We start from the raw sequence: 14,623 nt of genomic DNA, 5'->3' as shown, positions 1-14,623 counted from the left end.
TTTTGATAAAATCACTTCCAGGAGATTATCACTAGAGCATTAGAAAACCCACTGCTTTGTAGTCCTCCATACTCATGAACTCTTTCTAACCCGAACCCCAACACTGATTAGCAGCTTTCTGCATATGGACAGCGTACACAAAACATTACAAATCAGTAATAAATCTACAGAAGAAAAAAAATCCGGTATTCCCATAAAATCTTTAGTTTACTATAAAGTCATCCATGATGACCGGATCCATGATCATAGTCAGGGGAGGGAGTCAATGTTGATGCGTTTTGACCCTAGTGGCCTTAGTTGTAACAAGGGTCGAAACGCGTCAACATTGAATGCTTTCCCTTACTATAATCATGGATTTTATGAATTTATAATAAATTGAAGATTTTATGGGAACACAAGAATTTTTTCTTCTGTGAATGTATTACTATTGCCTATTTGTGGCTGATCGGTTTTCCGATTTCTCTGTTAAAGGAATACAGGAGCAGGATCCCAGGCAATCTAATGGTGAGTGTTTTCTCGGAACTGTGCTACTGCCAATCAGTGTTGTGGACCGGGTTATACACAGGGCAATATTTAGAGAACTAGCAGAATTTCCAGAGCAGGCAAAGCAGGGATTTTTTTCAAAACTGCAGCCAGTATGTGATACATCATTGAAGTCAGAGTTTCTGCTTCCTACATCATGCTGTTCTTAGATGGGTTAGCAAAAAATTGATAACAGACTCTTTAATGGCATCATTTTGGATTCCATATAATATAATAAAAAAGTTGGAGTAGAAAAAGTAGAAGACAAGAAGTGTAAAGATAGGATCTTATCAGATAGTACCTGAGGGATAATCAACTGGGGAGCTCATAGTCGATGGCCATGCTGAACTCATTGTGCCTGTCCTCGTCGGATCATAGTTTGAGGCGTGGCAAGTACCAGTGTGGGAGACTGGCTGGGAATCACCTTGTATAAGTGAGTGAATCACAACTAACTGTAGTGCGTTTGTATGGCACGGCTGCCGCGGCCCCATGTGAAGTAGAAGATGACCGTTGAATAGATAGGGATGAATACCGTGCTGCCGTGGGGGAGAGAGTGTCTATAATTTTATCAAAGTGATTCTATTTCAATGCGTTTCAGAGAGATACCCCTCTCCTTATTCAGGAATAATCACAACCTGAAGGAGAGGGGTATCTGTCACGCTCCCCGGGTCCTCACCCCCGTTCCCCGGCTCACCTGCCACGCTCTCCGCTCCCCAGTCACCGGATTCCGTCCGTCCCAGGGCTCCGGGCCCCCGATCCCGGCGCCCGACAGCTTCCCTGGACCTGGCCGGCTCCCCTGCGTCCTCCTCGCAGCCTCCTTCCCTGGCTTCTGGCACCCGGGCGGCGCGCATGCGCATTAGGGCGCGCGCGCGGTCACTGACCCTTTCTTAAAGGGCCAGCGTCCATTAACAGGAAATGAGGTTGCACAGGTACAGGGTATATAGGGGGTCATTGTCCAAGGGGGCGGGGCCTGATCTTCGTGTTCCCTGAGCTAGGAGTCAGGTCTCTTGGTGTTTATGTGCCTGTACTCACCTATCTGTCTTTGTAGAGCCGTACCTGCCTCGCCATCCAGTCTGCCGTGTCCTGATCCCCGCACGCTGTCCGTCTGCCATCTGACAGTCCGTACCATCCCGGATCCCTGCGGTGACCCGTCATCTTGCTCCAGAGGTTCCGGACCCCGCCTGATATCACCTCGGCCTCCGAACCTGAGCTACGTCACCAAGACCACCTTCTGTGACTCCGTGGTCCCTGGGACTCCTCCGCTGCCTTCACTTGCACGGACTGTTCTACTGCCCATCAGTGCTTCAGCTGCCGGACTCCCTACCACCATCTCAGAGAGTTCGGTCCAGTGGATCCACCTCCTGGGTCTGCCCGACCGCCCGGCCGTGACAGTAAGATCAGGCCATGGATCCCGCTGCAGCACTAATGGCTCTGCAAGAGGAACTCCAACGCCAGCGTGAAGTCCAGACCCGCATGCTGCAATTCATGACCTCCGTGGACACCCGCCTGTACACATTACAAGCATCAATGACGCCTGCGGCACCCAGGTCCCCCGCCAGGCAAGCCATGGCCCCCGCACCAGTGGCAACCTCGTCAGATGCTTCCCGACTCCGTTTGGCGTCACCTCCTCGTTATGCTGGAGATCCCAAGACCTGCAGGGGCTTCATAAATCAATGTTCCCTTCATTTCACGCAGCTGCCACATCTGTTCGCCTCCGACCAAGCCAAGGTCGCCTTTATAATGTCCCACCTAGAGGGCGAGGCGCTGGCGTGGATGAACCCCTTGTGGGAGAAGGAGGACCCCATGACCAAGGATCTTCAACAGTTCCTGCAGGCATTCCGCAGCACCTTTGACGAGCCGGGACGCGCTTCTGCCTCTGCTTCATCACTCCTCCGCCTACGTCAAGGAACACTGACGGTGGGCCAGTACGCCATCCGTTTTCGCACTTTGGCTTCAGAACTCGGGTGGAATAATGAGGCCCTAACAGCCGCCTTCTGGGAGGGACTCTCGAGTCGCATCAAGGATGAGTTGGCGGGTCGGGACGTGCCCTCCACCCTAGATGCCCTGATTGCCCTAGCAACTCGTGTGGACATACGTTTTCAGGAGCGCTCCAAAGAGCTATCTCGTGAGAGACGCCCGTTACGGCATTCATCTCCTCCTCAGAAGCCCTCCGTACCTCAGTCATCAACAGCTGGGAGTCCCGTCCACGAGCCCATGCAGATTGACCGAGTGCGTCAGTCTGCACAACGTAGAGCAGAGCGGCTTGCCCAGGGTCTCTGCTTTTACTGCGGTGAGGGCACACACCTCCTCCGTTCCTGTCCAGAAAGGCCGGGAAACTCCAAAGCCTAGGGTTGGTAGGAGAGGCCACCCTAGGTGCTGGGACTCTCTCTGATCCGGTCACATGGACCGTGCAAGTGACAACGGGAGAGACGCGGTTCACGGCTGAGGCCTATCTTGATTCCGGGGCAGCAGGCAATTTCATCCAGCAAGCCACCGTGGACAAATACCAGGTGCCTGTTATCCCACTCAACAAGCCCCTGGTGATTGCCTCTGTGGATGGGAGACCCCTTTCTGACACCATCTCCTGGACCACCAGGCCGGTTGAACTGCGCATCGGTGCTCTTCACACCGAGAACATCGCCTTCTACGTCCTTCCGCACATGTCCCATCAGATCCTGCTGGGCCTTCCATGGTTACGGACTCACGAACCATCAGTCAGCTGGGGCACTGGCGAAATCACCCGCTGGGGTGCTTCGTGTCATGAGAGATGCCTAAAATCCACACAACCCATCCGACGACCTCCGGTTCCTGAGAACCTACCGGGGCTGCCCTCGGCTTATTGGTCCTTTGCTGATGTCTTTGATAAAAAAGAATCCGAGGTACTGCCGCCACATCGCCCCTACGATTGTGCCATCGACCTGCTCCCTGGAACAACGCCACCACGAGGACGGATATATCCTTTATCTCCAGCCGAAACAAGGGCTATGTCGACTTACATCTCAGAGAGCCTGGCTAGGGGATTCATTCGGAGATCCTCCTCTCCTGCTGGAGCAGGTTTCTTCTTTGTCAAGAAAAAAGAGGGCGATTTACGTCCCTGCATCGACTACCGGGGTCTGAATCAGATCACTGTTAAGAACAAGTACCCTCTGCCGCTCATCCCCGAATTGTTTGACCGGCTTAGAGGAGCTCGTCTGTTCACCAAGCTGGATCTTCGGGGTGCTTACAATCTGGTGCGCATCCGCTCTGGTGACGAATGGAAGACCGCGTTTAATACGCGCGATGGACATTATGAGTACTGCGTGATGCCCTTCGGCCTGTGTAACGCCCCTGCCGTCTTCCAAGAACTGGTGAACGACGTGTTCCGAGACCTCCTCTACACCTGTGTGGTAGTATATCTAGATGACATCCTTGTCTTCTCTCCGGACCTCCCAACCCACAGAGAGCACGTACAGCTGGTTCTACGACGACTAAGAGAGAACCGTCTGTACGCAAAGTATGAGAAGTGTGTCTTTGAGCAGTCTTCTCTCCCCTTTCTGGGGTACATCATCTCTGAGACTGGACTGCAGATGGATCCCAAGAAGGTCTCCGCCATTCTCAACTGGCCTCCCCCTTCTGGACTGAAGGCAATCCAACGCTTCCTGGGATTCGCCAACTACTACCGCCAATTCGTCCCTCACTTCTCTGCTCTGACTGCTCCACTTTCCGCTTTGACTAAGAAAGAGGCAAATCCAAAGGACTGGTCGCCTGCGGCCGACGCCGCGTTTGGCTCTTTGAAGCGGGCTTTTGCTTCCTCGCCTGTACTTCACCGTCCGGAGTTGAACCGCCAGTTCACCTTGGAGGTGGATGCCTCCTCCTCAGGAGCCGGAGCAGTGCTCATGCAGAAGTCCTCCTCCGGGAAGATGGTGACTTGCGGATTCTTCTCCAAGGGCTTCTCAGCGCCTGAACGCAACTATACCATCGGGGACCGAGAGCTCTTGGCAGTCAAACTGGCACTGGAGGAATGGCGCTACCTCCTGGAAGGTGCAGTGTATCCCGTGATCATCTACACGGACCACAAGAACCTAGAATACCTGCGGTCCGCTCAGCGACTGAACCCACGGCAAGCCAGGTGGTCCTTATTCTTTGCCAGGTTCGACTTTCAGCTTCACTTCCGACCCGCGGACAAGAATGTACGCGCTGATGCCTTGTCCAGGTCTTTCATGCCCATGGAGCAGGAGGAAGAGACTACCCAACCCATCATCTGTCCTAGCAACATCATTCCGGTGGCCCCTGTTACCCTAGCCCAGATACCGCCCGGGAAGACCTATGTCTCCGATACCGACAGGCAAAAAGTGTTACACTGGGGTCATGCCTCAAAAACAGCCGGGCATGCTGGTCAGAAGAGAACATGGGGTGCGATTGTACGCCATTACTGGTGGCCATCCCTTCGCACGGACGTCGCTGCTTTTGTCTCTGCCTGCTCCTCCTGTGCCAGGAACAAGACGCCCAAACACTTGCCCCATGGCCGTCTTCTGCCTTTACCGATACCCTCAGTCCCGTGGCAACACATAGCAATGGACTTTATTACGGACTTGCCATTATCCTCCGGGCACACAGTCATATGGGTCGTGGTTGATCGATTCTCCAAAATGGCCCACTTCGTTCCTATGGCCGGACTGCCCTCTGCTCAGGAACTCGCGGAAGCCTATATACATCACATCTTCCGCTTGCATGGCTTTCCATCCCACATAGTGTCCGACAGAGGAACTCAGTTCACCTCCCGCTTCTGGAGGGCTCTATGCAAACATCTGGGAGTGACTCTGGACTTTTCTTCTTCTTACCATCCTCAGTCTAACGGCCAAGTGGAGAGGGTCAATCAAATCGTGACCTCATACCTACGTCACTATGTCAACGCCCATCACGACGACTGGTCCTCGCTTCTGCCTTGGGCTGAATTCTCCCATAACCACCACGTCAGTGAGTCATCCTCCGAATCTCCCTTCCATGTTGTTTACGGACTCCAGCCCGCCGTCCCATTGCCTATATCCCCTTCATCGGATGTCCCGGCTGCTGATACTGCAGTTCGTGACTTTGCTACCATTTGGGACTCTGTCAAAGCGTCCCTTGGGCGCGCTTCCCAGCGGATGAAGAAACACGCTGACAAGAGACGTCTGGATCCTCCGTGTTTCTCTCCTGGTGACCTGGTCTGGCTTGCTTCCCAGTACATCCGATTGAAGATACCTTCCTACAAGCTGGGTCCTCGCTACATCGGGCCGTTTAAGGTCCTCAGCAAGATCAATGAGGTATCCTACAAGCTACAGCTCCCGGCCACGATGAGGATACCCAACTCCTTCCACGTCTCTCTGCTCAAGCCGGTTGTCCTTGGTCCCTTCTCCGCTGCTGCCAGTCCGGCCCCTCCTCCTATTGCCGATGATGACATCTATGCGGTAAGGGATATCGTGGCCATGAAGACCGTACGAGGTCGACAGTTCTTCCTGGTGGACTGGGAAGGGTATGGTCCTGAGGATAGGTCTTGGGAGCCCAGGGAGAACGTGGGCACTCCTCTTATCCGTGCCTTCATGTCCCGGTTGCGGGGAGGGGGGCGTGGGGGGGGGGGTACTGTCACGCTCCCCGGGTCCTCACCCCCGTTCCCCGGCTCACCTGCCACGCTCTCCGCTCCCCAGTCACCGGATTCCGTCCGTCCCAGGGCTCCGGGCCCCCGATCCCGGCGCCCGACAGCTTCCCTGGACCTGGCCGGCTCCCCTGCGTCCTCCTCGCAGCCTCCTTCCCTGGCTTCTGGCACCCGGGCGGCGCGCATGCGCATTAGGGCGCGCGCGCGGTCACTGACCCTTTCTTAAAGGGCCAGCGTCCATTAACAGGAAATGAGGTTGCACAGGTACAGGGTATATAGGGGGTCATTGTCCAAGGGGGCGGGGCCTGATCTTCGTGTTCCCTGAGCTAGGAGTCAGGTCTCTTGGTGTTTATGTGCCTGTACTCACCTATCTGTCTTTGTAGAGCCGTACCTGCCTCGCCATCCAGTCTGCCGTGTCCTGATCCCCGCACGCTGTCCGTCTGCCATCTGACAGTCCGTACCATCCCGGATCCCTGCGGTGACCCGTCATCTTGCTCCAGAGGTTCCGGACCCCGCCTGATATCACCTCGGCCTCCGAACCTGAGCTACGTCACCAAGACCACCTTCTGTGACTCCGTGGTCCCTGGGACTCCTCCGCTGCCTTCACTTGCACGGACTGTTCTACTGCCCATCAGTGCTTCAGCTGCCGGACTCCCTACCACCATCTCAGAGAGTTCGGTCCAGTGGATCCACCTCCTGGGTCTGCCCGACCGCCCGGCCGTGACAGTATCTCTCCAAAACGTATGGAAATATAATCACTTTGATAAAATGTCTGTCTGTCTCTCTCCACAGCAGCGCGGCATTCATCACTATCTATTCAAGGGCCATAATAAAAAAGTTGGGCGCTAAAAAATGAATAACAAAAGATTCCGCCATAATTGTTTAGAATTTGCCTTCATAAAGTTTACATTGCAGTATAATTGACAAGTTATTTTTTTCTGTGAATCAATGCATTCATAACAATGTTAAATTTATTCAGTTGCGCAATAAATATTGCTTGTTGGAGGAGCTGTAGTTTTCAATGGCACCAATTTGATGTACTTGTACTTTTTTGATCAATTATTTTGAGGCGAGAAGCACAAAAAACAGCGATTCTGGCATTGTTTTTTTATTTGTATTTCTTAAGGGCGTTCACTGTGTAGAACTGTCAATGTGAATTGTGATAGATTAATTATTTTAATCTTCTCTTAACCCCCAAGCTGTCCAAAATGATTACATTTCTGCGTATCTCAATGGATAAATTAAAAACTCATGGAAATAGCCATTCTTCATACATATTATGTTAAAGGGAACCAAACATCAGAATTTTCCTATATAAGGTGCAGCCAGTGCAGTACTGGCACTATCAGGCACATGTGTACATACCATTAGTGGGCAGCTCGGGTGTTTAGGCTGTGAAATTCAACTTTATAAAGTTTGAAAATTCATGCACTTTTTGATTGAGTGCACCCCGCTGCTAATGTCCGGGCGGGTTATGCACGTGTATCCCTGCCCCCCCCCGCCACCTGTTCCTCCCTCTCATTGGCCGTATGTAAATTTCTAATCTTCAGTTACACGGCATCAGAGTTAGCGCCTGTGCATAGCGCTCATCTCTGGCGCCGCGCATGCGCCCTCGCTTATTCAGATTGTTGTGACCGCGGGAGTGCGCGTGGTCACAACAGGACTGGAGAACAGCTGATCTTACCCTGATTAGCTGCAGCAGACGTCTCCTACGATATTGTCTGCTGCAGCTAATCGGTAAGATCAGATGTTCTCCAGTCCTGTTGTGACCGCGTGCGCTCCTGCGGTAACAACAGATCTGAAGAAGCGAGGGCGCATGCGCCGCCCTCTCATGCACCACCTCAAATGCACCATAATACTGTGGGCTTCAGAAACACGGCGCAGGACATGAGTGCTATGCGCAGGCGCTAACTCTGACGCCGTGTAACTGAAGATTAGACATTTACATATGGCCAGTGCATAACCCGCCTGGACATTTTCTGGAGAGGTGCACACGTTAATCAAAAAGTGCATGAATTTTCAAACTTTATAAAGTTAAATTTCCCAGCCTAAACACCCGAGCTGCCCACGGTATGTACACAATATGCCTGATAGTACCAGTAAGGCACTGCCTGCACCTTATATAGGAAAATGCTGATGTTTGGTTCCCTTTAAAGAAATATACCATATTTTTTGGTTTATAAGACGCACCGGATTATATGATTACCGGATTACCCCAAATTTAGAGGAAAAAAAAGGGGGTCTGTCTTACAAATCGGTGTTGTCTTACCAGGAGCGGTGGCAGAGGTGGTGGAGCAGGGTCGCAGGAGACAAGGGTGGTGGTGGAGCAGGGTTATGCTGCAGGCGGTGCGGAGGGTATTCCAGATGCTAGCTGCGGGTGCTGTAAGGCAGACAACATCCAGAAACTGTCAGCAGTTCGGGCTTCGGAGAAATGGTGCCCGGAGTCGGCGCATGTGCAGATTGAGCTATCGGCACAATGACAAGCTGAGATCTCATCTGCAAATGCGCCACCTGGGCCGGAGGCAGTGCGTGAGCAGATGAGATCTTGAACCGAGCGCTCCATCTGCACACACACCGCCTTCGGGTGGCATTATTTGAGCCCTGCATCACTGCCATTTTCAGGATGGCCCATCCCAGTGCCTCACTGCCCGCAGCCCAGGAGCACCAGCAGCTGAGCGCCTGCAGCCCCAGCAGCACAGCGCCCACAGCTCCAGCAGCACAACGCCAGCAGCATCACCGCTGCCTCCTGCTACACCTCTCAACCACCACCTTGCGGTAAGACGCATCCCTTGTTTTCTTCTCAAATTTTTGGGAGACAAAGTGCATCTTATAATAAAAAAATACAGTATAATCTACTGCGAGTTTTCCTTTGATCTACTTTAGTCCATCTCTAGTTTTGCCTTTGACCGAAATGAAAAAAAATAACTGTAACGCTATTACATAGAGCTTACTAATTACAATCATATATATAGTAGCACCAATTCAACTCAATAATAAATGAATCCTCAGTAAACCTCCTCCTAATGGCAGCTTCAGACTGCCAGAATTTTATTATTTTGCTATATGGCTATGTGTAATATCTATACTGTCAAGACTTTATCAATGTGTTTGGCTGAGACTTAAAATAGTAATCTCATTTGATTTAAACTTTAGATCTGAAATATTTGCATTGCTATTTGATGTAGTTACTCGAATTTAGGCCCATTTATAGTTCAAAACAAAATCAGTACTAGCAGTATTTAAAAAAATTGAATTTTGGGGGCTTTGATGCTCCAAAGTGCAATATATTACAATTTAAATATCACTAGTTTATCGGTTATAGCAGCTTCTTTGATTTACTATAAAGCAAGAAAATGAGTAGAATACATGGATCCTTACAATGATGACTGTAAGAAGCAGTCACTGAACAAGTCTTTGAAGGTAATCTTAATAAAAGCCTTACATTGCCTATTGATGTACCTGTAATTCCTTATAACACAACAGGCATTTCTTTTTTGAGCACGAAAAGAATGTTGCGCATGTGGCTGCAGGATATTTCGGAGGTTGTCTATGTGCCCATGCTCGGTGGGAATGCAGTCTCTTACACAGTATGTGGACTCTTACAAACAGAGTGCCGAGGAGGATTATGAGTAGCATATTTTTGGATGGTGAGAATTTCAATTCATCTTTATAATAGAAAAAAAAAGACGAGATGGCAACTGATGGCGCACAAAAGCTTTTCAAAGAACAGAAATTCTAGGAGGCTAAAAATACAATAGCTCTTATGACTGCAATAGAAGAAAACTCTTATTTTCAAAAACTGAGTATGAAAGTGACTATACATTTAAGTTTTTTTCACACATTAAAACAACACATTTTTTGTACATTTTTTTTTTTCCAAAAAGTTACCTGTTTCTGCTCCTCTCCGAGTCCATCCCACATAGAGGCTACTATTTTGGATACTTCTCCAAAGGTAGCATTTGGATTTTGGCCTTTGATGGCTGCTTGTGTGTCCCGGAAGAAGAGTGCGTAGGCAGACACTGGCTTCTGGGGCTCATTTGGGTCCTTCTTTTTCTTCTTTTTTGGAGTTTTTGGTTTCTTTCCAATGTCTGGGGCTGGCCGTTTCTCGGCACTACTGATCTGTAATAAAAATAAATGTATTATTTATCTTCTACAAGGGAATAACTATCAAGAACAAAAAACAATGGAGAGAAGATTATTCAATTGTATGTATTGCGGTGTAACAAGAACGTAGAAGGGGCAATAACAAAGTCAAGAATGAACCTTTATCACATCGTTGACATAAAACACAATTACACATAAAACACATTACTTTAGTAATACAAACAGCACTGCAACTGCTAGTATATGAGTAGCAAGTAAAGGATGGATAGAAAAATTATGCAACAAATTACTATTAGATGGTAAAACCCACCTTAAAATAGGAACAATGTTCCAATGCCTCATTACGGACTTCAGCTTTGGCCCAAAAACATGGATATATTTACACCTATAAATATTATGTGACCCTGTGTCACATACAAACGCCGAGCTATCTTGTTATTTATTCAGATTGCGTCTGTAATGCAGATTCCAGTCTCAATTTTCCTTGTATATGGTATTAGGATTGATGTCTATTCATTCAGTATGCTTCACAATGATGGATATCCAATATATGTATGGAAGATAAATTCCTATATAGCACAGAATGGTAATTCCAGAAGTATTTAGATGACATTATTTATGATGTTGCCTTGGTCATAACTTATGTCATTCTGTTCTGTCATGTTATGATTGAATTACTATATAACCGAACTGTTGTAAAAACACTGGAATGCTCATTTCTCTAATTATTAAGAAATGTAAACAGTCTGCCAATTACCCGAACAAAAGAGCAAAACGCTCATTCGTTGGGTGAAATCATTGCTCTCGGCTGTCCATTGTCCTGTATAAATGAGACGTACTGCTGTGAATAATGACAGTGTATGTGCACAGAACGATTTATCACTGATTATTCTGTGCGCATAGGAAATACTTTCTGCATCTGTAAATGGACTATTAAAAAAAAAAAATCAAAAATTTGGACACACCTGTAAGCTTGTGAACAGGGCCCTCACTCCTACTGTAGCTGGGGAATTATGTGCTACTTTGTTTTGTTTTTCTCTGTACAAGCCCCCGCTTAATTGTAAGGTGTTGTGGAATATGTTGGCACTAAATAAATTAACTTTATCATTATTATTATTATTAGAAGAATGTGCACATTGTAAATCCAGAATGAAGGCACATAAAGGAATACATTTGAGCAGAAGAGTGAAAAAACACATGTGAAATTAACCAGAATATGTGTTAAACCTTGAAGGAAATCCCAAAGGTGCTGATCACTTGTTGGCAGCTTTGCCTTCACTCTCTAGTGCAACTCATCTCAAACTATCTCAATTGGATTGATGGTGCAGCCATGTCATCTGACGCAGCACTCCATTCCTCTCCCTTTTGGTCACATATCCTTTACATAGCATGGATGTTTCTTAAGAAGTCACGCTATCGGATTTGGACCCACTACACCATGGACTGAGTATCCCCTGAAAGAGCATGACTAAGTGCCTACTGGGTTTTCACCAGAGCTTATGATGGTGAAGCTAAGCTAGGCTGCCGGTAGAACCAGGTACCACTCCAGGTCAGTCCCCAATACTGCAGTAGCTGACCCAAAAGTCAGGAACACAGGTACACAGGGCAGGCAGGATAGAGCAGGTACAGGAGATGGACTAGACGCACAGGATCAGGGCAGGCAGGCAGGTCAGGTTTAGGAGACATGTGGGTCAGGTTCAGGCACAGGAGACAAGCAAGACTGACAGGACAGGACCAGAGCAATCAGACAGGAGACAAAACTGGAGACTGACAGGATAGGAAACAGACAGGAACAGAGTACTGAGAGAAACAGGAACCCAAGGAACCTAATTTCTCAGAGGAAGTGGCCTTAAATACTCTGTGCCTCCCAGTCATAGGCTGCAAAACACTATTGAGTCCATTCACTGCCTCTGTAAGAGGCAGGGAGCACGAGCGGTCGTGTCTTAATTTTACTGCCAGGAGACCTGCATCATGTGCAAAAGCCTTGGAGGCTGTGGATCGCAGAAAGAGCAGGAGAGCGAGTAGGCTGGCCATGGCAGTGAGTACATTGGTGTCACTGTTGGGGAGGGAAGGCAGGACAGTGCAAGGACGCCAGCATTACATAAGTGTCATTGTCCTGTTACAACACAAAGATGGTCCCACTAAGAGCAAACTAGATGAGAGAGCATGTTGTTGCAAAATGCTATGGTAGCTGTTCTGTGTACATGTGCCTTGAATTTAGATTAAATCACCAGCAAAGTACTCCCACACCATCACACCTTCTTTATGCTTCATGGTGGGCATCTGCTCACCTTTTCTGTATCTTACAAAGACATGTCAGTTGCTACCAAAAATCAAAAACTTTTTCTCATCAAACCACAGTACAGATTTTCACTGATCTAACATGCAGTCTTTTTGTTGCTTTGCATGGACAAGTCTATTCTTCTTGTTTGCAGTCTTCAGTAGTGGCTACTTTGTAGAAATTCCCCCATAAAGGCTTGTTCTCATAATTTCCTCTAGACAGTTGATGTTGCGATGTATCTGCTACTTGTTGTCTGTGCATCATTTATGAGGGCTGTTATCTGAGGTGCTGTCAATTTGTGTTTTCTGAGGTTTGTAATTCTGATGAACTTATCCTCTGCAGTAGATGTTATTCTTGGTCTTCCTTTACTGATGTGGTTTTCATTAGAGCTAGTGTTGTGGAATAGGGCTCAGAACTGTTCGAAATTGTGTACCAATCCTGCCTCCACAAAAAAGACACCTGATGTTGGCAAACACTTTCTGAAGAGTGCTAATTCCACAAATGAACTCTTGACAAGGCATATCTGTTCATTGGAAGTTTTTCCAGGAGACTACATGATGAAGCTGTTAGAGATAGAGATTAAATAATGCCAAAGGTGTGTTAATCTGGCATTAGCATAAAAGGCAGGTGCTTTGAGGGATCTAAGGCGGAACAAACATTTTGGTTTGTGTCATATGTGTTTCTTTACTCTTTATTTCCATATGTGCTACTTTGTGGTTTTGGTCTGAATTTACAATGTGCACATTCCAGTAAGAACAAAGGAAACCATTGACTGAAAAGATATGTCCAAACTTTTGACCTGTACTTTAGCTGATTGACGGCTGTTAATGCCATAATTTGGGTGGTGTAAACCCTCCCTTAGTCAATAGGAGATGGCAGATGTCATTACTGTTGACATTGTGAGTCATTTTGAGGCACAAATTAGATGACATCAAGATGTATGACAACTCTGTTGGTTTATAGGTTGAACTTGATACATGTGTATTTTTTTTATTCTTATCAACTTTGTAACTATGTATTTTTGTAAATATAACAGCAATTATGGCAGCATGTACAACCAATAAATGAATTTATTTGCTGACTAATGTCAATTAGCCTGGATAGTCTTCACAAAGACAAATGGTAAACTAAAAAGCACAAAGATTACGCTTCATTAGCAAATATAAAGTTGGATTTATCACCTATAGTAATCTCTCAGATTCAGGTTACAAAAATAAAGCAGTGTTCAGACTGATTGTTATGGTAAAACTTCATCTTGTCTTTTCAAATGATTGTAATAAATGTTCCATTCTAATGCCAAAATACTAATTTATGGACAGAACAAGTAATTTTATATATGTAATATACTCTGGACCACAGATGGCGGTGGTCAAACCTAATTGAAAAATCTTGATGGCAACTATGGGTCTGATGCTACTACAGATCTTAGGGGCACTTTGCACACTGCGACATCGCAGGTGCGATGTCGGTGGGGTCAAATTGAAAATGACGCACTTCCGGCATCGCATGCGACATCGCAGTGTGTAAAGGCTGGATGATACGATTAACGAGCGCAAAAGCGTCGTAATCGTATCATCGGTGCAGCGTCGGCGTAATCCATGATTACGCTGACGCGACGGTCCGATGTTGTTCCTCGCTCCTGCGGCAGCACACATCGCTGTGTGTGAAGTCGCAGGAGCGAGGAACGTCTCCTACCGGCCTCACTGCGGCTTCCGTAGGATATGCGGAAGGAAGGAGGTGGGCAGGATGTTTACATCCTGCTCATCTCCGCCCCTCCGCTCTGATTGGCCGCCTGCCGTGTGACGTCGCAGTGACGCCGCACGACCCGCCCCCTTAACAAGGAGGCGGGTCGGCGGCCACAGGGACGTCGCACGGCAGGTGAGTGTGTGTGTGAAGCTGGCGTAGCGATAACTTTCGCTACGCCAGCTATCACCACATATCGCTGCTGCGACGGAGGCGGGCACTATCGCACTCGGCATCGCAGCATCGGGCTGCGATGTCGTAGTGTGCAAAGCCCGCCTTAAGGTGGATCTGTCAGGGGATGTTATAAAACAAACTAAGCATTATCAATGAGTAACATAACTAGATCTTAGGGGTACTTTGCA

At 48.0% G+C, this 14,623-nt stretch overlaps 1 protein-coding gene across 2 annotated transcripts in view; it reads right to left on the bottom strand.

Annotated features, from left to right (window-relative positions):
* The window catches only part of TOX (thymocyte selection associated high mobility group box), a 379,523-nt gene that overhangs the window by 67,403 nt on the left and 297,497 nt on the right, over positions 1 to 14,623 (bottom strand). For both annotated transcript variants that reach the window (XM_075316335.1, XM_075316336.1), the window contains one exon: positions 10,022 to 10,252. In XM_075316335.1, coding sequence (XP_075172450.1) covers positions 10,022 to 10,252 — 231 coding nt within the window. The remainder of the gene's footprint in view (positions 1 to 10,021; positions 10,253 to 14,623) is intronic.

The sequence above is a fragment of the Anomaloglossus baeobatrachus genome, chromosome 6 (assembly GCF_048569485.1).
Source record: "Anomaloglossus baeobatrachus isolate aAnoBae1 chromosome 6, aAnoBae1.hap1, whole genome shotgun sequence".
NCBI lineage: Eukaryota > Metazoa > Chordata > Amphibia > Anura > Aromobatidae > Anomaloglossus > Anomaloglossus baeobatrachus.
Note: the sequence above shows the minus strand (reverse complement) of the source record. Positions and strands in the feature narration are given on the sequence as shown.